The 26,720-nt window shown below is 41.6% G+C and overlaps 1 protein-coding gene across 1 annotated transcript; it reads left to right on the top strand.

The window, feature by feature from the left end:
- The first annotated feature begins 196 nt into the window (after nt 1-196).
- Nucleotides 197-26,370, top strand: LOC119736483. The gene is made up of 18 exons (XM_038210500.1): nt 197-286; nt 4,526-4,667; nt 5,232-5,373; nt 6,493-7,291; nt 7,571-7,680; nt 8,523-8,701; nt 9,690-9,869; nt 9,990-10,110; nt 11,241-13,094; nt 13,439-13,565; nt 15,232-15,356; nt 15,974-16,222; nt 16,712-16,804; nt 21,722-21,953; nt 23,261-23,408; nt 24,697-24,866; nt 25,288-25,344; nt 25,937-26,370. Exons 2-18 carry the CDS (start codon nt 4,548-4,550, stop codon nt 26,157-26,159), a joined length of 4,929 nt encoding a protein of 1,642 aa, XP_038066428.1. The 5' UTR covers nt 197-286; nt 4,526-4,547; the 3' UTR covers nt 26,160-26,370.
- The last annotated feature ends 350 nt before the right edge of the window (nt 26,371-26,720 follow it).

The following is a 26,720-nucleotide window of genomic DNA, read 5'->3' as shown; positions in this document are numbered from 1 at the left end:
GTCGAGCACATGGTCACTGTTTTTAATTTTGCTAACATTCCCTGCAGCAGGTGAAACAAAACTTGTTTGTTTGCAAATTTCCTGGAACATTTCGCTACAGTTTTGAGGAATATAGACTGACTGTTTTTGTAAAGGGTACAACTACAGTCTGAAGTCATTGGACAGGTCTGTGGGAGATGACACGATCATGACGATGTAAACACTCCACGATTCATCTGAGTTTATTGACACTGATGACAGTTCAGTGACAGCCAGTTCACTTTCGCCGCAACGCGTACGGGGTACGGTATGATATCACAAGATGGGAAACTGCAATGGGGGGCGGGGTATTGGAACAGTGGAGGGGGGGGGTGTTAACGATTTTGATCATTATTGACTTGGTTTTATTTTTATATTGGTTTTTATATTTATGTACTTTGGTTTTATCTTTTGTACAGTGCTTTGGGTTTGTTTTTTAAAATGGAAGGCGCTAGGCCTATAATAGCCCCATAAATGTGGCCTATTTACTGGACTGCCTCCGTAAACATAGGCCACACATCCACATGTACAAAAATCGTGTCGACGGAGCCAAATTTTGATTTTCACATTTAGGCTTAGTTTGTAGGTTTTTTTTGCTTTAGAAGCATACTCGCCCTCTTTATAGGCTAATCAGAAAGTGCTGCCTTTTTCAGATGTATATTTTTCGTGAAATTTCCAGATTCATTTTTACACGTTTGCGTATCAAAATTTCAACATGAAATTTCACAAAAATTAGACATCTGAAAAAGGCAGCACTTTCTGATTAGCCTGTAAAGAGGGTGAGTATGCTTCTAAAGCAAAAAAACCCTACAAACTAAGCCTAAATGTGAAAATCAAAATTTGGCTCCGTCGACACGATTTTTGTACATGTGGATGTGTGGCCTATGTTTACGGAGGCATTCCAGTAAATAGGCCACATTTATGGGGCTTGGCCTATAATATATATAAAAATAAGTTTTAAATATAATGACCCCGCTCTGCAAACAGGGTGCTGGGAACACTGGAGAAGGGTTGATGCATTTAACTTGGCCCTGATTGGATAGATTTTGCGTGACCAGGCTGTGACCTTCAAGTCGTCACGGCCACGACCCTGCATGCCCTGCAAGTTTTTAAACAGCCGTTAAGACCGAGTCACTACTCTTTTATTCACATTCATATCTTTTTTCATTTGAAAAATGTAATAATGAAGGAAAATCTGTAAAGCTTATAAATCTGTTTTGTAAATTTTCAGTTCCCATCACGTGCTCGGGCTCTGTTTTGAAAACACAAAGGGTCAAATTGCATTATTATGTGACGCTCAAATTTGTCCACATCATCATGATCATGGTCCGCAATGCAAAAGAAATCACATCTGGTATGGAATGTATGCATTTAATTCTATGAGAACGTTTTTAGGATAGCATTTTGCACGCATTAGCTAACCGCGGTCTTAAACAGCTGTAGCTGGATGACTTTAGGTCATGATAAGTTACCCAGAATGCCATCCCAACTTTACACGATTCTGTGAAGCTCATCAGCCCTTCCCAGTGCCCTGTTTGCAGGGTGGGGGATACAAGGGAAGAATATGGGCTCCGTTCACAGGTACCCCCTCAACGACTAGAAAGAGAGAGTTTGGGCAATGTAGGGGAGACCAATGACAGACACGCTCACACAAAGACGCTGTGGCTTTCCATCTTTAAAATAAGATGAGTTGTACACTATACAAGTACGTCGCGCTATCCCGTTTGTCATACGTGCGCGCGCACCACTAATTACTAGCGCCCATTGGATAAACACGTAAATTGCATCAACATCCAGTTCCAATGGTTCCAATTCTTAATGTGCAGTGGGCGTGGTTCCCAGATTCTCTGATTTGCCCATTAAGCATGTAAATACGTCATATGACTGCACCGGCTATCGTTTTGTAAATGCTAGTTTGTCAGAACAATCATAAGACGATCTCCGGCAAACTAACAATTAGCCTACTGAAAGAAAGCTGGCGCAGTCGATATGATGTAATTAAATATGAGCCAGTAGGAGAAGGCCTCTGTAAAAAAATTCTAAAAAAAAAACCAGGTACCAGCTAAATGTCCACTGCAGTAAATTAATTGGTGAATCTCTGCAAATGTGCAAGTGTGGCAGGGCCAAATTTAACTTGTATTTGCCCAAATTATTTTTTGTATTGCTTTAGTATAGGAGTAGCCCCCCTGAGGAAATCCAGCCTTTTCATTAGCTTCCCCCAACCCTTTCAAGTAGTGTTTCCCCCTGATAAACTTTCCCCAGTAACAAGTCCACATTGTATGTAAATTAGACTCATGCCATTAGTTCCCTTCCCCCAAGACCATGTGCCCTGCCACCCTGTAAGACCACAGACCCCTCAGTAGCAGACCAGGCAGCAGAAAAGAGAGCATTATATTTTTGAGTTCCTCTCTTTCCCCTTTTTCTTGGGTGTGCCCTGCGCTGTGTGTTTCGTTCAGCTAGAGTCATCGATTTTCTTCCAAAATGTCTTGGAAGGTCTACTTATTAAGCACACTGTGTTGGTTTTTTTTAACTTGGTTTTATCATTGGTTTTTGAGTGGTCGGGCACAACTCGACCACTCTTTGGATTTGTTACAATTAATCTTTCTTTCTTTCTTCCTTTCTTTTTTTTTCTTTTTTTTTCGTACAATCGTTCTCCGCAGGTTTTCTCCTAAATGGTATATGGTATGAACTTGTATGAACTTGTAACTTTCGATATACATCGACACTCATCCGAAGTGGTGCATATTACTTTGACGTCATGATTACGTCATCAGGTGTCAAATTACAAGTGATTTTATCTGAAAAAGTGACCAATTACTTTCACCTATTACTCTTGAACTACATAATCAATGACGTTTGTATTCTGTAATCAGATAGACCGTTAATTGCTTAACATTTTTTGTCGCGTACGTAAACTCGCTTGACCTTTACTTCCAGGTCTACCGGAAGGTCAAAGTTAGGTGAAATCAAAATGAAGACGTTAACCTGAAATGAAAACAAAGCAAAATTTCTTCCGAACTGTTTAAGGTATGATCACAAAGCCTTAATTGTGTGAGCTTGTACCATGTTACGAAGATGTTATACATTTTGTTAAATCATCATGACGTCATCAGGTATCAAATTACAAGCGATTTAAGGGCAAATTTCGACGAAATAGTTTGCGCTATATCTTTTGAACTAAATAGAGTATCGTGTTCATTTTTTCGTGAGGTTGTAGGCTATGCCATGAGAAACATTTCGTGTTCCCGGACGCAAAACCGCTTGACCTTTACTTCCGGTTTTACCGGAAGTGCAATAAAAACTGAATATAACTCAAAAGCGGAAGCATTTTACTACAGACATCTATAAAAATGTGTTTAGTGAGGAATGCCAGACACAAAACAACAGTGTGATGACGTCATCATCCGAAAGGGCACCCCCTGGCGGCACTTAAAAATTGTTTCTTTTCTTTACTTTTGAAACCATAGGTTCAAATTTTACCAAATCGACTCTTGATATTTTTGGGTCGATTTGGTTTCAAATTCATGAGGTCATCAGACCGGAAGTTACTTCTATGAGAATTTGTCAACGATCATATTTTGAATTTAATTCTATCATTTTATCCATGTCATATAACTTAGCCCAAATAACGATACCATTACAATGTTCACCTGTTGCTTCCAAACACTGTGACTTCATCAAACCGGAAGTTCGGTATTATGAATACATACACTTGTATTTTCCATATATTCATACGTTATTTAACTTTACAATGAACATCCACTCCGAACTAAATCAGTATTCACTTCCCGTTTTTGACTAATGACGTTATCAAGCCAGAAATATCTTGTATGTGTATATAGAATGTTTACTGAAATTTATCACACCGTTAAAGATGCATTTTCTAAACAAAATAATTGATTGTCCTGGAAAGGATTTAATTTCGTGATCCTTTGTTCTTATATAAAAATATTCATAAATTAACTGGACAGTGTTCCATAAAATAATTGTCTACCCGACCACTCTGCGTTTGTAACAACAAACGCCAATCACTAGTTATGGTAAAGTTTTTGGTCTTAGTCTTTAGTTTTGATTTTATGGTATCGGTTATTGGTCTTTGATTTCAAGTTCTTGTAAATAAATCCTTTTTGGTTTTTTTGTTGGTTTGAAATCTAGAATTGTGTCCCTTGTCCCTATTAATTCTAATCTCCTCGCGCCTTTTCCTTCAAAGATCCGGAGTTAAGTTTAGGTGTAATTCAATTTCCTTGAGACAGTTCCCTTCAAAGATCCTGAGTTTAGTTTAGTTTGGTTAGTTAATCCCCATCAAGTCTTAGTTTGTGCGAGTTCCCCCAAGTGTGTCATTTTTCCAGGTTACACAGTCATAAAACATGCAATCTGTCATTCATGCAATGCCAAATTTTTCATCACCTGTTGTAAATTCCTCACCCATAACAGTGTCGAATTCTAGGTTACACAAGGCTCGCATCTTCAAGTTGAAGACTGACTTGGATCTTGGTTTTCTCCCCAGAAAAATAGCTGTGAGTGCTAAGATGGCATCCTCCAAGCGCAAGCTGATGCAAGATGACAAAAGATTCCTCCTTGAGAAGATCCATCGCATTGAGGAACGACAACACTGGCTGACCAGCAGGATCCAAGATATCTCAGCCTCGGTAAGTCCAGTTGAAGGGGGAGGGGGAGGGGAGATGCGATCATTATTCTGATCACATTTGGAAATTCTCCAATAAGAACCTCCAAATATACTCCAGGATCCCTTTGCAGCTTTGTGGACCTTTGGAATTTTGTCAAAAGCCCAGCTCGCCTTTGATTTGTGTACTATTCTCATAGTTCTCATGACTGAGTTTGACTGTTCTACCGTGGCCACTTAACCAAAAGTCGTGATTCAAGTGGTCAATGCGCACTATGTGATTGACAAGCAGAATAAGCAATTTTGTGTCTATATGGTTGCATTGTTATAAATCTTAACCCTTCTTTGACTTTTTCTTCAAGTTCTTTCAAATTTCACCAGGAGAGTTGCTCAGACAAAATGCAGTTTCAAACTCCTTCCGTTGACTGAGCACATCTGTTCTCATTTTGAGCAAAGATGGTTAAAACATGGCTGGAAAATGTCTTGATATATAAGCCTGTTTTTTTACCCATTGCAAGAATTTAATGTTGATGTACCTTTTAAAACCAAGTACTTTTTCAAACCATTAATTTGTTGTAATTCTATCCAGACCGTCACTCAAGCTCGGAAACTCCTTGAGGAAACAGACAGGAGAAGGTTCCAGAAGCTTTACAAGCAAGTTAACCTTGCCCTGGAGACTAGCCTGGACACATTGAGGAAACTCACTGGCGCCTTTCCATCATCTGAAAACGGTGAGAAAACTGGACTATTTTATGTGCTCCATGCACAAGCAAGAGAGAAAGCTCTGTTACCTATTGGCAGTATTATTACTTTGGGAGGACACGTGCAATCCACTTGTTTGTGCATGCCTTTTATCGTTTAGGCCCTATAAATACAAATCTGCATCTGTCGCGGTAGGCAGACAGACTGGTTCAAGGTCTTTCCATAATCAGTCAGACTCGCATCTTGTACTTTCCTCAATTCTTTATTTTCTTCCTCATTCCACTTTTTAAACAAAATTTGACCTGAATGAGGTGAATTTGCTTTTTGCTGGGACATAAGGGCCAGCGTACTGTCCTCTGGCTGACTGACAGACCGACAGACTGACTGACCGACATAGTCTCAGAGCGTTAATAATGTCCTTAATTGTGATATTAAAATCCAGATTTTTTGAAACTCAGTTTGAATTCCACTATTCAGTGTGAATTTTTTAAACTGGATTTTCGAAACCAACCTTAAACAAAATGAAATCTTCCCTTTTTTGTGACACGAGCTAAAGAAAATATCTTGATCCACCAATTTGTTCCATGGTCTCTGATTGTAACTGCATTCACTGGCTATGGTTCATGAATAGCCTGCCCATTCAACTGATCAGAGAGTTCCCAACAATTTCTTTCACCATTACAGTGCTGGGGTATTTTTGTAAAGTTGTAGCAAAGAAGCAAACCATATCCAATAATCGTGGAGGACATTTCATGTGGCACCTCACTCGTCACTTTCTGTTAGCGTGACTAGGAACTGAATGGGAACTTTCGGTGAAATCAGATAACTTCAACGGTTATTTGGTTTGAAAACAAAAATAAGATAACCGAAACTCTCTGATTTCTCCCACCACTAAACGTCATAAGCTGAGAATGTTGGATCCAGCTCAACATGTCAAGCGTAGTCGTTTCAATTATTTCCACATATGCTGAGTCCACATCTTGCTCAGTGTGGCTTTTAATATATTCAAAATATGGAAAATATCAGAAAGAGAGTATTCTTCATGGTGCCTTTTAAACATGCTCAAAATTGTAGTACTAGAGAGGAACAAATTATGAAAAAAAAACATTTATTTGTATATCTGAATTGCATGCATCCCTTAACCGCAGACAATGACGAGAGCGATTCTAGCTCCAGCACGGATTGTAACCCAGACTCGGCTTCTTGCATCAACGACGATAGCGTCTCAGTCTTCAGTAGCGTCAGCGCCACTACAGTCTCTTCGTGCGGGTCCTTGGCAAGGTCCCATGTGTCAAAGAGCGAGCGTAAGTCACCTAAAGATTCACCCCACCAGCCACCAAAAAGTCGAATTCAGACTGGATGCCTCACTGAACCTGAGCAAGGTCAGAGATGTGGTCCTACCTCCTCTGGTTCCTCCATCACAGAAGGATGTCGCAACACAGACTTTAAGACACAGAATGTCCAGGACAGCTCCAAGATGGTCAAACTGGATCAGAAAGGAATGCCCCCTGGATTCCATGCACAGGAGAACGCTCCAGCAAGAACTGACGAAAAAGCAGAAGGATGCAAACCTGTGCCAGAAGGACCAAACACAAATGAGTTGAAAGGCAGCCAGGACGTTGACAAGAAGGCTCTGCCGCAGGGTTCAGGGGATGCTAGCTCAGTGAACAGTAGACAGACACATCATAGACCAGCCCTATGTACAGCTCCCGCAAGCACCACTCAGCCAGTCCAGGCAACCCTCAATCAACCCAACCCTCCACCCACCCGGTCCCACCCTCTTCCTTACCATCACATCTCCAACGAGAAACAGTCAGCAGTCATTAGGCCGATGGAGAATACCAGCATCTCTCAAGTTGAGGTGGTGGTCAGTGAGGTCAAGACTCCGGCAGTCTTTTGGATACAGCTGGCCGACTCGCCGCTGGACACCTTTGCTCAAAAACTCAAGTAAGATGATTACTATTACTTAAACTGGGCTGCATTGATCGATAATTGGACATAAAATTTTGTGTATGGCGCAATATTTTTATTTCTTCACGTCATCTTAATAAAAATGTCCTTCATCTCTTTATACCCTGCTAGTAATGCTACTTGTTTTGTTATTTCAACAGATTTTATTTAGGTGGAAGCAAAATTTATCAGACTATTGGGATCCAATGGTCAGGCAGTATCTTTTTAGACTAAGTGTATCATGAGATTTTTTTACTAATATTATTATTCTTGCAGCCTAGTTTACAGCAATTTCCAGAACATTCCAATCCCGGCCCCTGAAATTGGCACCTTCTGCTGTGCGTGTTTCACTGAAGACAACAGCTGGTATCGTGCTCGTGTTGTAGGTGAGTTACGTCCATGCTCTTATTTGAAATTTTTTTATCTTTGCCCCAGAGAATTGAATTACCGTCAAACGTCAGACTTTTTTTTCGACCATTTGCCCTATTTGTCTGTAAAAAAATGACTCTTATCAGTTGAATTTTCTTCTTTCAAGTGCCCATTCAAAATTGTTGTGGTAGTTCCCATTGTCCAAGCACTTTTTTGTGCCTTAGTTGTACTTTGCCATTTTTGAAAGTTGGAGAGTCTGAAACAGTCTTTAAAGCCAGAGTCCATCCTTTGCAGCTATCCAAAAAGTAACTGGCGTAATTATTGTTGAAAAACTACTTGGTTGAAAGATAGTAAGGGGACTAAACTCCCTGTGAAATTATTCTTTCTGGCAAGCTGTCATTTTAAAGAAATCAGCGAAAGAAGGTCTTTCCAACGGTGCGTCTTAAGAAGCACTGATGGAAATTTCCATTAGTAGTTCGTTTTTTTATTCGGCGAAGCCCGCGCAAGCGTTGACTTGATGCACACACGCGCGCGCGGTTGCTATAATTCATCGGATCGGTGCGTGGCATCGCAGCTGAAATATGCAGCTGAAGCTGAGCTGAAACTTCATCAGGTTAGTTGTTCAGCACCCTTCTTTGGATTTTGAGCACTTTTGTTGCTTCAAACGAACAAAATGCACAAATTACAAATGGTGGACCATACCTTTAAATTGTCATCTTTGAAGAAACCTACACGGCAGTCAGTTCAGAATCATCGGATTCATTTTTAGATAGTATAGGCATTATACACCGATAATTATGTGAAGGGAACAGACAGCAAACATTCCTAAAGAGTTTCTTGTTTTGTTCTTGACCCTCAGGCATTCAGGACCACGCATCGGGTCAGCCACTCAACCTGGACAACCCGGCAGGCATCATCGTGGATGTTATTTACGTGGATTACGGCAACCGAGAGAAACTGAACCTGACTAGGGTGCGGGTGATTAATCCTGCCTTCACCAAGCTCCCGGCTCAGTCTTTCTGTTGCTCCATGGCCAAGGTATGTCCATAAGCAGGACAATTTACTCCAATAAATTAAAAATAGCACTTGAACTTTTCATTTGGACTTGCCATGTTTTCATCTTCCTGGGTGACTAGATGTGACCCCTAGTACAACCCTTGAAAACAGGAAAGGGTGTGTCCTGGAGCTAGATCTTTTTACCACAATAAAGATTTCATACCAATTAAGCCCTTCCAGTATTGGTGTTATCGCTCAACAATCTTGGGTACAAACCTTAGGGCAAGCCTTAATTCTAACCCCGTGGGCCCTTTGGGCTTGGAACAATCCTGCAAAATCCTCCAATTGTAACCATGTAAAAATTGGATTCAGCCTGGATTCTCCAAAATCATTTGTTGTATCTTGAATTCGTTAAGTGGAGGGTGACCATTGCTTCAAAATCCTCCAACAATCACTGTTAATGGGTTGAGGCAGTGCGGATGACATTCAGAAGCAGTGCGGATGATATCGAGCATATGCAGGGCTCAATTATTCATGACTGAACATAAACAATGCTGGAAAGAGCCTACAAACTCTACACAATGCATCTTCCAAAATCAACTAACACTTTTTTGCCATTCAGCCATACTCCAAAATGCTCTTTGAAAAATGGAGGATTTTGCAGGATTGAAGCTGTATGGTAAAAATGTGTGGCTGATTTTGGAGAAAGCACTGTGTCAAGGTCTTGGGCAGGACATTGTGTTGTTTATGCTCAGCCGTGCATAGTTTTAGGCGTAGATTATACTTGAAATCCTCCGCACTGCTCCAGGATGTCACTGGCTCTGCCTCAACATATTGACAGTGATTGCTGGAGGATTTTGCAGGATTGAAGCATTGGTCACCTTGCCAAGGACCACATTCAAGAAAGTATGGAGGATTTAGCAGGCTTGAGGTTGCATCCTTGCAAAAATGCCTGGGGAGTTAGGGTTAATTTTTCTAGACCCCTTTTTTCAACCTTTTCTCACGATCCTCAATTCTGACATGATTCCAGATCAAACCGCCAATCCTCTCCAGTGGCTGGGCCAAGGAGCAGGTGGATTTCTTCAAGTCCTTGCTCCTGGGTAAGAAGGTCATAGCATCGGTCAAGGTAGCCAAGGGGCACTCCATTCCCTCGCTGGACATATCCGCACCTGTCATGGTCGGCAGTGGTGGTGACCATCACATTATTCAGGTATTGAGAGATAACAGACAAAAAGTCAAGCCCTCTAACTTAATACAATTTTTTTATCTCAGTTAATACAGGCAAGAAGTTTGAAAACCTTTTTATTTCTCTTGATCTGATTGTCACTAGGTTGATGTTGCAAAGGCCATGGTGGAGAGACAAATGGCCCAGTACCTACCCGGCTATGGCCCCCCTGATGAGGACCCTCTAAACCCTGCGCAGTCAGTTGGTAAACAACCCAAGACCTCAGGTAAACCAATGGGTGGACGGTGGGCTCATAATATCTCAATCTATCTTCAAGTCAATTTAATCCTGACTTGGGTGTATGAAAATGTGATGCATCCATACTTGCATTTAGGGTACTGTGTTGAAGCATCACAAGACAAAAAATAGTATTGACACAGGGATGTGATTCGACTTTAACAAAAAGAATACAGCCTTTCAAGAATGCCTACTTTTCCTAGTTTTTTTTACCTTGCTCCTACTTTTCCTACTTGTTCTTGAAATTCCTACATTTTGTCCCACAACTCCAAAAAAGGAATCTCATTGAATACCTTTTTATAATGGTGTTGCACAAAAACAGCGGGGGGCTAGTCAAACTATTCCTTAACTAGCCCGGCTGGCGAGTGAAAAATTATTGGGATACGGCAAAGATGAACGTACAGGAAGAAATAAATCATTAAATTCAGAAAGAAAACCCCATCAATTTGTGTCAAATTTTATCAACTGTTTTAAAGGGTTAAATTATTAGATCTGTTAATAAAAAAACACTGACAAAATTGCCTCAGAATTGAGCCTGAAAAAACGCCATTTTGTTTGTGAGATAAGAAAATAAATGCGGGCTAGTGAAAATGCCCGCGGACTAGTTACGAAACAGTTTCAGTAGCCCGGCTGGCTAGTGAACAAAAAAGTTAAGGGCGAACCCTGCTTATGATGCTGTGGTCATGGGTGAGTATCGATGAAAACTACTCCTGAAAGCCTGCAAAAGTCCTACTTTTATCCTGATTTTGTCCTCCAAAGTCTTACTTTTGTCCTTTTTTTTGTGTGAAAATTTTGATTCTGCTGTTCTACTTTTTTACGTGGGTCCGCTTGAATCATGAGACTATTTCTGGTGCCAGAAGTCTGAGTTGCCAGGAGTTCTGAACATTAGATGTGGTATTGTGCAGATATTTGATCACAATAAACAAACAAATAACAGTCACTTTTTGCAAGTATTGAAGTGAATTGGAGAGTGGTAGAGTAAGGCTAAACCTTTAAAAGTTAATGTTCAAAATAAAGTTGAGAACAAACTTAAGAACTTTCACAGAATACCCACAGCTTGTAAATTTCCAGCTACTTGACTGCTCTCTTGTAATATTAGTAGTGTTTGATTGTTTATAGGTTGCAATGCAAGCCAGGGCAGCGGGACCTCCAGGAAACCAGACAAGAATGAGAGCAGGTGTGGTTCTGTAGAGACTAAAGAAAGCAGGGAGGTGTCTGATGATAAAAGCGACACGTGTACCTCAAAGGAATCTCTGGATTCAAAACAGCCGATGAACAAAACTGCCAAGCCACCAAATCAGAAACAGGGAGAATATAACCAGTCTACCAACTCCAGCAGACTGAAAACGCAAACAGGAAATTCTTCTGGATATTCAGAGTTTGAAGATGATAAAAACAACCCCTTCCCCAGATCCAGACATCAGTCGAACCCATCGTGGAGACAAGCAAAGCAGTCAGAGAGCCAGTCTGGAAGCAGGCCCCAGCAGCATCACAGTCAGTCCACTGAACCAAGCAGAAGTCACGTCAACCAAGATACAACTAGGCAAACATCACCAGGCCAAGACAGCAAGCCTCAAGAGTGCAACTCTGCAAAGATGTCACCACCGCACTCAAGAGGGAATCCTCCAAACCAGGTCCAGCCCGGACGCTCTAGGAAACACGGCTCCTGGGCAGGACGGGGAAATAGGATGAACAACTCCAGACAAGCCGCTGCGCCCCACAATCCACGGAAGGTAGATCAACAGGTTCATCAAGAGAGCTGGCAAACAGATTCAGACAGAGGAGTTGGGTCAACACATCCTCAGAAAACAAGGGAGGCAGGCAGTGTGGGCTCCAGATCAACAGAGAAACACAGCAATTGCAGTGATGATACCTGGTCTGTGGGGAAATCAGCAAAACAGGGGAATGAGAAGCTGCAAGGGTGTAAGGGTGCTTCTCATCGAGAGGAATCAAGCAACTATCCAGAGGAGATTGGGCTCGGTAGGATCAGTCCCAACTCATCCAGCGGTGTTTCCAGCTGCAATTCTGGACCGAGTGATGCGAGCAGCATCCAGCAGAACACAGCCAGGTCCGGCAGACAGAATAAGGATAAATATTGCCAGAGTATCCAGGAGCAGAGCAGAAAAGATGCAATGGAAGGCAATCTCAAAGACATGCTCGGCCTACACCGTGAAGAGACAGAGAGTGAGAACTTCAAGAAAACTGCCATAGGCTACCTATCACAAAAAGCAAAACCAGATACAGCAGGAGGTCTTAATAAACCACTAAGTGCTTCCTCAAGGAACCTGTCATCAAGCACCAGCTCTTTTGTCACTGCAGTCACAGAACTGGACACCGAGGTGTTCCAATCGGATAGCTCCTCACTCCATTGTGGAAACACAAACTCTGGAGCATCGTCACATGGTTCTTCAAGCAGATGTGTTAAAACAAAGACAAAGGACCATGTCAAGTCGCCCTCCACTCTCCCCCTACAGGTTGGCCGAAGAGAGAGTCTTCCAACACAGAATGGCTGCGTCAGACTGGCCATGTCTCACATCGTCAGTCCTCAAGAGTTCTACATCCACTTGATCAACTCTGATGCTGACAAACTGGATGTCTTGGCTAAGGATCTCAACAAGTTGTATAATGGTAAAGAGGCTAACCACTTGACAGAAGAGCCCCTTTTGGAGCTTGACAAGTACTGTGCGGCCAAGTACAGCGAAGATGGGACCTGGTATCGGGCCAAGATCCTGGATATCAAGGAAGGGAACACTGACTGTTCTAAGGGAAGCTCGGAGAGTGCTACTGGCGGGCTGATGGTCAAAGTCACGTACATTGACTTTGGGAACCAGGAGTGGTTGGCAGCGGACACTCTAAAACCACTACGGCCCGAGTTTCATGAACTACCAGGACAGGTCATCAAGTGTTGCCTGGCACACATTGAACCTCCCAAGAAAGAAGAAAGCTGGGAGAACGATGCGGAAAAGCCAAAAGGTGAGGTTAACGCTAACCACTCCAAGATCCTACAAAAACCAGGTTCGGGAGGATTTTGTTGGATTTAGGAAGGTAAAGCCCGGCCTCTGTTACTTTAAGTGAGGCTTTTGGCTTTATGCCCCTTTTCAGTTTCAAGTACAAAAAGTGTGCACTTGGATTCTTGCACAGTGATGGAATTTAGGAAGGTTCTCGGGAAAAATCCAAAGGAAATAAAGTTTGATGAAAATGAAAGTTAAATCCCGTCTTCGTTTTCCTGTAACCTCACATTTGAATGGATTTCTGAACTTTGATGATGTTTTGGAAATGAAAGGGAGCAATTATCTTTTCGAATTTGAACTTTGCAGGGAAAGCCCAGGATGACAAAATCGGAGTTGGAGGTTGGTTGGACGAGACAATCCAAGAGTTTGCCAGGATGACCGGCTACAGCAAGATGCTTCTGGGTAGAGTCTCCAAGGAGTACAAACCAGACAGGTATAGTTATTGTCAAAAGAGCTAGACGGTAGCTCTTGACAAGAGAATCAGAAGTTGCCTTCGAGTGGGCAAAACAAAGAATTGAACTCTTCAACTTGGCACTTAAGGACTTCGCTAGCCTTGGCTGAGGTATTAGGCAGTTGATGGTCGGCCGCTAACATACACAGCATCTGCAATTCCTTGCACTCACAAGTGTGTACCTGATGAAGCGCAGACAGCGACCTCATAGAACATCTGTGGGCTTTGGCTTATTATCGCTGTTTTCCAGTGATAACCCCATATGCAAATATAGATGAGATAATTATTCAGTGCTTGGTTGTGGAGGCTCATATTTTACATGGATCAGAGCTGGATAGTGTGGCTACATTCTCCAACAAAAGTTTGGAGTCTGCAGACCAATTATAGCTTGATTATATATCCAGCGACAAAATTACAAAAATTGCCCGAAAAAGATAGGCCATCACTATGGTTCCAAGACATTCATACAGACCCGTCTGATTTGCATAGTGTAACCTAGCCCAGGTTGGACGAAGTCTTCATTGCATTACGACTGACGTCCAGGATGAGAATTCTCTACATAAGACCACCCAAAATTTGGACCAGATTTTTGTTACGTTTTACCTCGTTACAGAAGCTTATTTCACGCCTTCTTTATTGATCCAGGGGCTCAGGAATTCCATATGTGATGCTGACCGACATTAAACAGGAAAATAAACTCTAAAGCAACGTTAAACTTGTACGTGTTTGTAGTCTCTTTTCATCAGTTTTATTCCCGAGTCATACGTCATGTACGTGCGCACGAAAGCGCTCAACCAATGACCAAAGCCGAAACATGTTTCTGGTAACTGGCGCGAAAACACGCTCGGTCATTGGATTAGTGACCGCGCCTTCAAGTAAGTGCGCGTGCGTATGAGGATGGTTACTAAGCATGGGCACTGCATATTCACGCTGCATAGTCTGGCTCCCAGACCAGACATGATATGAGCGCCGAGAATAATTGTCAGGTCTAGGGAACCAGACTACACGCTGCACGGACGTACGTCATGTACGACTAGAATAGACTCGGCGGTGAGAAACTGATGAAAAGAGTCTACAAACACGTACAAGTTTAACGTTGCTTTAGAGTTTATTTTCCTGATTAAGGTCGGTCAGCATCGCATATGGAATTCCTGAACCCAGCGGCCCAATAGATAAGGACACATAGAATACTACGACGTAAAAATTGGCTTCTCCAACAAGGTAAAAATATTGAAAATATTGGTCATAAATTTTTTCGCCCGGTTTTGGGCACTTCATACCCTGGACTTCCTCCGTTACGTAGGGAGGAAAGGGAGTCCACCTGGGCTAAGTGTAACCTAGCCTCCTGAGGTCGCTGTTTGCACTTCCCACAGTACATGTACGTGTGACGTGAGTGCGTTGTTCGCGGCCAACCGTCAATCATTGGACTCTATCGTCGGAACACCTTGACCAAGGCTAGGACTTCGCTCAAAACAGTACATTAGACCGGCAAAAAATGTAAAAAAAATTACGTTCCTTCTACATATTTTTGCCATGCAATTTGCCATTGTCTATGAACTCAACATGAAAAAAAATTGCAATGTCAAGGTATACAATTTACATCTTAGACCTATATGATTTTTCTTATTGATTTCTTTTTGTTTTCCAGTGATGAGCCGCTGCAGATGATCCTCCTGGATCCCTCCAGCCCTTGGGAGATTTGCATCAACCAGGAATTGGTCAACCGTGGACTGGCTGCCTCGTCCAGATTTGTCCCGGCCCTACCAAATGAAGGTAGGAAACCAGACCCATTTTATTTCTTTATGGCTTTGTCAAAATTATGTGGCTATGACTGACAGTGATAGGTCTATGGGAAGTGGCTATGGCCACTTTTGATAGGTGTATGTGTAATTGCAAGCCGTAGCTAAGCAATTTCAATGCGGCTATACATTGATATTAATCTGAGCTTGAGACCTGCAGCCAAATGTCTAAGACCATGTCCGAATAACTGGGCTACGGCTTGAAATTACACACGAGTATATGCAAAGAGTCTGCAGCCACTTCTCATAGACTCTTGTGAAATTTCAAGCCATTGCCAATAACTCGGACATGACCTTAGAGCTGGAAAAAAAAAAGTTATGTGTAAAAATCAGCCTGGCGTTGCTCACAAGCAATATCCATCAATAACGTGTTTTTTTCTATATTGCATGTTGAGCTGTACATTTATTTGTAGACCATTTGCAATTAATGTGGTCTTCTCACTCACTCGGGCTAACCACAGAAGTACCAAAAAACGGTGTCAGAAGTGGGATCTAACTTTAAGTGAGATAAGGCATTCAGGATATAGCAATTTCACCTAAAATATATGTTAAAAACAAATTATCCCACTATGTTTGATATCCTTTCTGTAGACACTAGCCAACCCAACGAGGTCACCAGACGTCAGCTACTCATGGCCTCTGAGCGATGGTCACTGCAGAAGCATACCGCAGGTGGCTATGACCCCGTACCTGAGCTGTCAAGCGAAGGTCATGTGAAGGTCAAAGGTCAGGAGGTCATGAGGAGAGATCAGTGGGATCCGATGCTGTCAGATTACAAGTCTGCCCGCAACAGCTACAACATTGACACGGACGACCCGGGGGTCGCGACCGTTGGATACAGTGAGTTCGTAGGCCTTTCAACTTTGTTCCACCACAAGCATGTCTGGTCAAACACGTGTTAACCCTAACTCCCTAGGGGGTGTGCAAAATCGTATTAAAATTGGAGGATTCAAGACTGTTAGTGCTATTGGTCAGCAGTAGATTTGGGATTTTCTACTCTGAGAGAGCCTCTCAACCCTGGTCCGAACCAGGGCTGAATTTACCCGTGTAATGCTGGACCTTTGTAGAAGTTGTGTTGGATTATTGCTAGAATAAAAGGGGTCCCCGGAATTCTCATGGTTTGAGATTTTGACGTGTGAAAGGGCCTCATAAATCCATCATTGATAAACAAATTTGAATTAAGAAAGAAAAGTGGAAAGTTCCAAGTACCCTTATTCCCTCTTCATATTCCTTAAAATCCACCGATTTGGAGGAAGGTAGAGCCCAGCCACCTTAACCCTAACATGTTTTTGAACCATTTGTGTTTTGATTGTTTTTGTTTTGCCACAGAGGCTGAATCGACTCGCCAGGTGTGCAGATTCTATTCATCAGGCAGAGTGTGTTACCGTGGCAAGCAGTGTCCCTACGATCACGTCAGACAAGGTGGGTGACAACAAAAACAATTCCACTAAAAACCCAAGACGTTGCACTCCGCTTCCATCATGTGAGATGCACGTGGGTGACCGTGAATGAGTGTATACATGTATTCTTTCCAGAAATGCACGAGATTTAAGACCGACTTTTACCAGTTTTTGCCTGGCATGCCTGTTAGATTTTCTGGAAAATGCCCCGCAAAGTTGAGATTATCAGAGCTTGCGAGTAAAGTTGTTTTGTTTAAATTTTCTGACCCTTGATTCTTTTTTTTTTCTTCAAATTTGCCAGAATCTTGTATTTCACTTGTGTCACTTTTGACCTTTAAATTATTTGTTTGAAGAAGGACGTTCTGCACTGATATGACATTTTTTATGGCTGTCCATATATATATGTACATGTACAAACAAAAACCTTAAATCAAAATCCTTACACTGGTGACTGGTTCAGATTTCAATTTCAGAAAATATGGAATATATTTAAACTCCCACAAAACAGACGAACCAAAAGAACAAAAATCTGAACCATACTTCTCACCACACATATCACACAAATGTACATGTATATTGTTCCGTTCACATGCACCGTCATTCTATAAATTTAGGGTACAAAGTGTGACATTTTTTCTTTCCTTGTTACCTCTAAAACTTGTAATTTGCCATTCAACAATATTTTTATTAGTTGGGTTTGTACCTTGCTATTCATAAACACACTTGCAGGACGACTGCATTAAGGCCAACAAAAAATATTTCTGCTTCCGATTACATGGCATTTAAAAATAGGTTAGGTAGGTAGGTAGGGAATTCTTTTTTTTGGGGGGGGGGGGCAATTTTTTGTGTGGACGATCATATGGAGGTGTCTGGGTGTAGTCAAGGGTAAAAGGTGGTAATGGATGGTTTGGGGGATATTTCCTCATTTTTCCCCCAAAAAAATTAGGGTAGGGGCTGTCAAAATAGGGTAGGTAGAGTAACCGGAAGCAGAACTAATTTTTGTTTTGGTCTAAGGAGTGCAACATAATTATGTAATTATATATGACAAATGTAACAGGGACAGGAAAAAGTGGACCCCAAATTTGTAGCATGACCCACTTTATACATCAAATTCATAGCCCTCTCAACTCATACTTCAGAACAATTCAAAGCAGAGATTGATTGCACCTCATTAGCCGTTGAACTGTCTGCGTCATATCTTTTCCGGCCCACACAAGCACAAGTTAGCCTTTTGAACTTTAGGGGGAACAAATTGATGACTTTATCAACCGCTCATGTCGCTTATCAATCGTGACTGCACCTACCTCATCAACCCAACCATTTCTGAGCAACCATGCAGGAATTCCATCATGATGTGATTTGATAATAACTGCAGAGTGATGTGATATATTGGTTTTGTCTTAGAAAAATAGGCCTTGTACGTAGGAGCCATCATAGAGGGCAATGCTTTGTTTTGCTGGAATATGCATGAGTGAACCTTTTGTGCATTCATTGTTACTGAATTAAAATAACAAAAGATGCTCTCTAAGATGGCCGCTACGCATAAGGTCTATAAGAAAGAAGGACAAATTAGAAGAGAACAATTAAAAATGAAACAGTTTGGTCAAAGTTTTTTCAAGCCTCGCCCTGCGTACACTGCAGAAAATGAAGAGAACTTTAAGAGTAAGAAAGCCCCTCAAATTGCCATTTGTGATTTTGTGTGCAAAGGTGGATTTTTTAATTTTTAAACTGGCTTCCGAAGTCACATCTCCTGTCTCCCCAAATTGCTACCGATGTGCTTCATCTCATATGACTCTGTAGTAGTCACCTTCGTGCTTTTTTTGACTAGTCGTACTGCTCTTGGCAACTGTGGTTTTGGATCATTGTCAGTACATTCATGCTCCCTAAATCTAATTTCACAGTGTCAGAGAGTTTCATATCACTTCACAGTTCACACTTTTTATCATTCTCAAACATGAGTAAGCAGGCTCTTGATATGTATCTCATTATGTTGCATCTCAAATGCACAACCTTCTCTTTTCTCTGAGAACCTGTTACCTTTCTGCAAAATAGCAACAAAAATACAAGTGGAGTTGGTGCATCTAAATTGCACAGTCATCAAGTCTGAGGTATAACATTGATTTAATTTTTGAGTCTGAGCCACCCAAACTCTCAACTTTAATCAGACCCATCTTAATGCAAATCATGGTGCTCAATTCCTTGGGCCCAAGACGCTTGCCTCCACATTCCAGCTTCACTGCCCTTTTCCCCCAACTTGCTTCAGTAGAAAAACGCCAGACCTCATCGAAGCAAATGGTCCTCCAAGAAAAGGTTACTTCTAATAGTACCAGCAGGTAAAGTGACTACGGTGCACCTGAGGGGACATTATGAGATGAGATATCTGACCAGACTGCTGCTTAGTTAACCAATCATCAGTCTCGTTTTTAATACTGGGTTTTGCCTTTCTGTGATAGTCATGTATTAGCATGGGATAGAATTATCCAACGACCAAATTGTAAGCAAGAATTGTGGAAACATGCTCAAGAGCCGGCGCTATGCACATGTAGTGCTCCTTCAACCAATAGGGTTTTTGAATTAGTCGCGTGCCTCAAATTAAGAATACATGAGATGTGTGCTAGAGCATGGTGCTACGCCAGTTAAAAGGCTTTCACTTCATTAGTCTATTGACCACAAGAGGCCCCCTTCAATGGAGAAACCATTGTGTATTGTACAAAGCAACTGCTCCAGGGCGCATTATCTGAACAATAGCTAGCACAATGCTTCTGCCATTGAAGGGGGCCTTCGTGACGGAATTGACAGCGTGCCCAGATTGGTCTATGCTCAGTGCTTTCAGAAAGCTTTTGGAAAAAAACCCATTAGTTTTCTCGGGTGGGAGTTGAACCCATGATATCCTGCTTTCTAGCACAGATATCTTAACCACAAGCTTGCCTCAATGGGTTGGCTGGTTTGAATCTGATGTAGCAGCGACACCAAAATCAAGTTTATCACATTGAATGGCGGAACCCAATATTAGAATTTACAATTCCATCGTGAAATCTCCCAGTGTTATTTTTGCTACATTTGTTTTTTGTTTCATTTCATGCGCTTTAATTTTTCACCTCAGAAAAAAATCTCATAATGTCCTACTGAAGCATGTGAGACTAACAAGCAGGACAGTGCTTTGCATTTTTTTTTTCCAGCTGCAAATTTGATTCTTTTTGTTCTTTTCCTTTTTTTTTGTATTTGCTTTGCATCAATTGCTAGTCTTCACAAGTCCATCATAAGACATCCAGTCTTAAGTCAAGTCACAAACTTTTGAAATTAAATGTGACAAGGGCATTACTTTGTCATCGTTCTTCCATTGTTCCTTGTAATTGACTTGTGATCTACGATGATTTGTTTGACTTCTTTTTGGTATTAAAAAAACCACATTTTTTCTAGGTACTGATGACAATAGGATTCATCATTGCATGATGTATGCATGTGCTTGTTTATCCGAGTTTTTAGCATGCAAACTTGGCACTTTATTGATTTATAATTGCTTTAATTTGCAGGTTTCATTTCATCAGCTTTTCCCCCAAAATGTGTCTCGTCTACAACTAATATTTTTTTCCTCATAAATGTATTACAGGTTTGCAGGCTATTTTTGTCACGATCGTTAGTCAAGCCTTTTCAAAGAATTGTAAATAAAGACTTGGCCAAGTTGCATTTACCCTAGACTGTTTCACTGAAAACACAAACTAAAGCGTACCCAAACTTCAGTAACAGAATTTTCTTCAACTGATGCCTACAGCAACAAATTATGCTTAATCAGTAGCTTTTCCAGGTGTGCGACTCGAGTGCAGTGGCACATGGGTTCGAATCCTGACTGTGGGAACATGGTGCTTGTGCTCTTGAGCAAGGCACTTAACCATTATTGCTTCGTCGTTCGGATGGGACGTAAAGCAGTAGGTCCCGTGTGTTGTGTAATGCACGTTAAAGAACCCAGTAACACTTATCGCTAAGAGAAGGGGTTTGCCCCGGTGTTTTTGGCAGTGGCTGCAATATGCGCTGCACACCTTATGTACCCTTATGAGGTGCTACATAATGGGTCTCGTATTTCTCATAAACTTCATTTACCTGTCTTTATTTATATACATAATTTCCAGCGCCTTGAGTACCTAATTGTTGGTAGATACGTGCGCTATATACTCAGGTATTATTGTTATTATTATTATTGTCTGTCTTCTAGATTTCATTGTGAAAAAGAAAATCATCTCAATTGTACCTTTTCACAGGGAGATCTTGTTTTGTTGCCTGAACTTCACCGCCCAGCAATTTCAACACTCATGTATTTGTGTTTATTTCCTCCATCCATGAGCAAACGTCTGTACCACTTCTACCTCCCCTTTTACCAGTTGCACCCTTCACCCCACCCCAATGTTCATGCACAAGTTGTGAGTTTCCTCAGTTCACAGCTCAACGCACTCCTTTTTCCCACAATGCACTGCTCCTGTTCTTCAACATCATCATGCAACTCACTTGGATCACTCCAACCCCGAGTTTGGTCAGACGTTTTTCTCACAAATTGTCCTTTACCCGAATTTAGTAATACAAAAAGTTTGTCCCAATAAGTAACGCTACTGTTTTCATGTGAAAACTGTCAGAGCTTGGTATTAGATACAACACTGCTGACTGATGTAGAAAGATACAGTGGTCTTTCCTTAACCAAAACCTTTCCCAGATTTTTCATAATCTGCAAAGTTATTTTGGAGGATTTTGGCAGGATTGAGGAAGGTAGTATAACTTTCAATTGAAGCTCGAAGGCCCCTTGATGGTTTCAAATAAAGAGATTGTGTAGTTGGGTTTCTGTACAGCGGAGGATGTAGGAGGATTCATGAAAATTCTTAGCAAAAGACACAAAAAAGTGAAAAAAACTCTTTTTGGTTTTGTTTTTTCCTCTCTTCTTTTCTCACTGCAGGCGAGAGACCACACGAATCCATGGGTGTTTTCTTCTTAAACAACAAAGTGGCGCTGCCTCTGGAGGGCAGCGTGGTGGCGCTGGAAGTCACAGCCCTCTACAGCGCGTTTCATTTCTGGGCTCAATTACCGTTCAGTGCGAGACCGTTGGACAGTCTGCAACAACAGGGAACGCCCTTGAGAGGCGAGGACGACGACGAAGAAACTCTGGAAATGCTGGAAAACGCGATGAAGTGAGTTGACAAGATTGTTGTTGCATGGGGTTTTTATCTTGAAGAATTGCTGTATCTAGAGCTGTTATTCATGCAATCACAAGTCAATCACATGTTGTCACAAGTCAATCACAGGTCAGTCACAAGTCAATCACAAGTCAATCACAAATCAGTCACAAGTCAATCACAATTCAATCACAGGTCAATCACAAGTCAACCACAAGTTAACCCACAAGTCAAGTACAAGTCAAGCACAAGTCAATCACAAGTCAATCACAAGTCAATCACAAGTCAAATCACAAGTCAATCACAAGTCAATCACAAGTCAAATCACAAGTCAAATCACAAGTCAAATCACAAGTCAGTCACAAGTCAATCACAAGTCAAATCACAAGTCAATCACAAGTCAATCACAAGTCAATCACAAGTCAATCACAAGTCAGTCACAAGTCAATCACAAGTCAATCACAAGTCAGTCACAAGTCAATCAGAAGTCAATCACAAGTCAATCACAAGTCAAATCACAAGACGATCACAAGTCAGTCACAAGTCAATCACAAGTCAATCACAAGTTAAGCCACAAGTGAATCACAAAGGTATGGACAATGACAGCATGGACAAACAAATTGCTTTTGTTTGTTCATTTAGATAGCTTGTGGCTTAATGTGAAACTGGGTAACTTGTGATTGACTTGTGATTTCTGGTGATGACTTGTGATTTCTAGTGATAACTTGTGAAGACCTGTGAGGGACTTGATTACAACTTTTCCTATTATTAGTTTGCAATGTTCTAAATTGCCAAACTTTCTTAAATAAGGTTTGAAGGTTTGTATGGTGGGGATAGCAATAAGATTAATTTTATTATTTGTTACATGGTTGCAAACTTACAAAAGAGATTCGTTCATTCGTTGCATGGTGCAACCGTAAACGTAAATCTTATAAAGTTTCTTAAGTTTTTTGTTTGGTTTTGGTTTCTCTCTCTGTTTTGTTGGTTTGATTGTTTATAATAATAATAAAAATGTGGTCGAGCCGTAGGCATGTAAAGGCGCCTTTGGCAGCCAGCCATGTGACCCATGTCCACAGCCTGAGATCAAATCACAGCCTGAGTTTAAAAGTGTTTGATTTTTTTTGGAGTGAGGAAATCCAGAGGGCCTGGAGAAAAACCCTCGCGGCACAGGAGAGAAGCAACGTACAACTCTACTCACATATGACATGTATGGTCCATGGCTGGGATTCGAACCACGGCCACAGTGGTGAGAGGTGAGCGCTTTACACACTAGCCACCCATGCCATCCTGTTGACACGGTTTTGTTTCTCTGCTGTTCTCAGCCAACTGTACTCAGCCTTGAAGCCCCACCTAGCCACCAGTCTACCCCTGAGGGCGCCAGGGGAGATGGTCTGTTGCCACTGCCCCAGGGATCAACGCTACTGCCGAGCAAAAGTCATCGACGTTAACCCTGACCAAGACGCCATACAGGTAAACAAAGCAGATGGCTATAAGTGAGATCTGTACATGATCATAATAATGTGTCTCAATTTGGGATGTAATTTGTGCAGCAGTGTAGTTAGCAGAAAAATATACATTTGGTGCTCAATATGTGACTTTACGAAATTAGGTCTATGAACTTCATTCATGAAACATGGATGGCACTATTTGACCACTTAGGAGCACTTCTTGGGAGAAGCACGCCGCACGCGCATGTAAGACCACACAGCCTTACCGTACATACCTACTGTGGACATCCCTTTGTGTTTGTGTAGTTAGATAAACCGAGAAAATCTAATTTTACTCGCACCGTGAACACTCTTTCAATCCAATTTTTTTATCATGATATATTCATGAGTGTTCCTCCTCATTTTGCGACCGATAAACCTAACCCAAAAATGCCTCTTAACCTGTTTTCCAGAGAGGGGAAAACCTAGTGTGGACGTGTGCAAGTCCACAAAGCGTTCACACTTCCTGCATGCTGTGGACCTCTTTTGTTCACAGGTCCACAAAGAGTATGCAAGGTTGGAGCATTGATTCAAGTACATGTGGCATGAAATATGCATACAAAATGTCTTAATCAATTGTGCACAAACCAGGAGCGTCGTCATGCATGTGGTAGGCGTACAGTGCCAATTTGTACGCCTCTCTCTTATTGTGATATCAGTGGTCCCTCTGAACTCTCTCTTTGTAAACGTTGAGGAGTTCTTGAAATTCCTAATTTTTTTTCTACTTTTTTGTCCAGCAAATCCAAAAAATGAAATCTCGTTGAATATTTTTCATAAGTGTAAGACACTGTCATATGTAAATCACACAATGAAGGGTTTGGGCGCAGGAGTACTGCAACTGTACTTCCAAGAGCTTTGTTGAGGATGGAGCACAAGTGTTGTGAGTACAGAACATGCCAAATGAGGCTTATGATGCTGTGGACATGGGTGAGTATCAATGAAAACTACTCCTGAAAGCCCGCAAAAATCCTACTTTTATCCTGGTTTTGTCCTCCAAAATCCTATTTTTGTCCTGTTATTTTAGGTGAACATTTTGATACTCCATTCTCCAAGTCCTTTTTCATCTGGGTCTGCTTGAACGCCTGGAATACGATACATATCGTGATAATTAAGAATTCAATAAAAGAACTACCAACATTAGATGTACAAATAGTCAGATTTGAATATGCATGAGCTGTGTCAACTGACAATGTCCTGTTGGTTCTTAATATGTGCTTACCTTGTGAATAACATACTTTAGTGATGAATTACTATTTCATGTTGTGTGGTAGGTTTTCTACGTTGACTACGGCAATTCGGAATGGGTGCCAGCATCCGATGTTTACGACATTGAGCAACAATTCTTACACCTTCCTCTTCAAGCTGTCGAGTGTTATCTAGTCGGGGCTAAGCCATTGGAATGCAACGCAGAGGCTGGGGCTAGACTGGACGAAGAGGCTAGGTGGGATAAGCTGGTCCGGGACCAGACTGATGATTTATTGTTTCAATTCAGAGACCAAGTCCGTCCCGAGCCATTATATCTCCTGTTTCCTTGGCATTAAAACGACTAGGACAATTTCTTTTTCACATCCATGCCTGTTCTTCGCATGTTACTCCTGAGCTAATGCCTGTACCCATTTGTAAACGCAGATTTGAGATCGGTAGGCATGGGTAAAGTGACTTGCCCAAGGACACAACATTTAGCCCAGGGTAAGATTCAGACCCCTGACCTTCTGATCAAGAGTTGCCTTGCCTGCTTATTTCTTGTCGCCATTGAAGATTTGTTTTTCCGTTTTTAGAGAAAACCTCTCGGCACATGAATAATGATGAAGAAAAACGTTGTCCTTGTTCTTTTCTACTGACTGTGATTTTCTTGGTTTCAGGAAATGTTTTGAGGATATGGTTTCCGACAAGACGCTGGTAGCCATCATCATTTACGTGTAAGTTGATCCCTCGACTTAATCCTTGTAATCCCCCTTAATCCCTGTCTATTCAATCTCGGAATCATTTAGAAGCCTTTAACACACACATTCCAGACAGAAATACCGTAAACGTCGGCCTCAAACAACCAGATTTGATATTTAAGACGCAGAACATATTGAACTTGACTCCCCTAGTCAGGGGCCTTAAATCTGAAGCTGGGGACAAAGCCGAATCTGGGGACAGAGTCAAGGTTTCGAAAATGGCGATGGGCAACACAACTTTCAATTGTATCCGCTCCGTTCACAAGTACCCCCCTCACCGGCAAAGAAATTACAGTTGGGGGTGACCGACTGACGCTATCTTGCCTGACTGCAATTCATTTGCCGCCAAGCGCGGCCACTGCGTGTGCATAATACAAATCCCCTGGTGTACGTGCGTCACACACAAGGAACGGTGCGCGGTGTCAACCAGCGAAATGTCCCGCCCATGGGACGTCGTTGCTAGGTAAAAGGGCGCCCCCCTAATTGGCGCACGGAGCCCATACCACTCAAAAAAAAAAATTTTTTAATTCAGTGATACTAACCATATGTTTGTCCTTGTGTTCCCTAGAGCAAATAATGGCACCCTGGATGTTGAGCTGTACGACACTAACGGGAAATCGGATGTCTGTATCAGTGAGGCTCTGATTGAGAATGGACTGGCTGTACGGGAGGGACCAACGACCAATCAGGTCAAGTCTGCTGAAGGGAGGGGTTCCCTCAAGCTAAGTGAAGGGGATACGACCAGCGACTCAGAAGCCACTTCTGAACCTTACACTACTACACCGGGTTAAGAAAGCCGGTAGTTGTTTGTTTTCCTTCTGCGTTTTACCCTTGCTTCATACTTGCGTTCCAGAATCGTGCCGAACCAAATAGTATTAGGATCAGCTCAGGTGGACCCAAAGAGAATTTGCTTTCAGACAAGAGATCTTTATGTACAGGGTGAGTAAAAAAAAACGAAACCTTAATGTCAGGCCTATTGTTTTAGTAAAGTTCTGCAGCACTTTCAAAATCTAGGATATGAAAGCCCAATTCATAAGCTTTCTTTTAGTACAGGAATCATTCAAATAACTCACGTAATATTCAAGCAACGGAATTTTAAACACAACTACCGTTTTAAAGTTCTGTCCACTGATCACAAAAAAAGGTGTGCGTTTTTTTTCAGCAAAACGAAAACAATTCACACATCCCTATGTGATTTGTTTTTGTTTTGCTGAAAGAACAATTCCCTTTTTGTGATCCGTGGACAGAACTTTAAAACGGTGGTTGTGTTTAAAATTCCGTAACTTGAAAAGTATATGAGTGATTTAAATGATTCTTTTACTAAAAGAAAGCTTTTTATTTGGGCTTTCATA

This window comes from Patiria miniata, unplaced genomic scaffold (assembly GCF_015706575.1).
Source record: "Patiria miniata isolate m_02_andy unplaced genomic scaffold, ASM1570657v1 HiC_scaffold_3, whole genome shotgun sequence".
NCBI classification, from domain to species: Eukaryota; Metazoa; Echinodermata; class Asteroidea; order Valvatida; family Asterinidae; genus Patiria; species Patiria miniata.
Note: the sequence above shows the minus strand (reverse complement) of the source record. Positions and strands in the feature narration are given on the sequence as shown.

Coding starts and splice junctions, on each gene's coding strand:
- LOC119736483 (XM_038210500.1), top strand. CDS start 4,548: ATGGCATCCTCCAAGCGCAAGCTGATGCAAGATGACAAAAGATTCCTC. Junction 13,095..13,438: donor CGATGCGGAAAAGCCAAAAG/GTGAGGTTAACG, acceptor TGAACTTTGCAG/GGAAAGCCCAGGATGACAAA. Junction 23,409..24,696: donor CTGACCAAGACGCCATACAG/GTAAACAAAGCA, acceptor GTTGTGTGGTAG/GTTTTCTACGTTGACTACGG.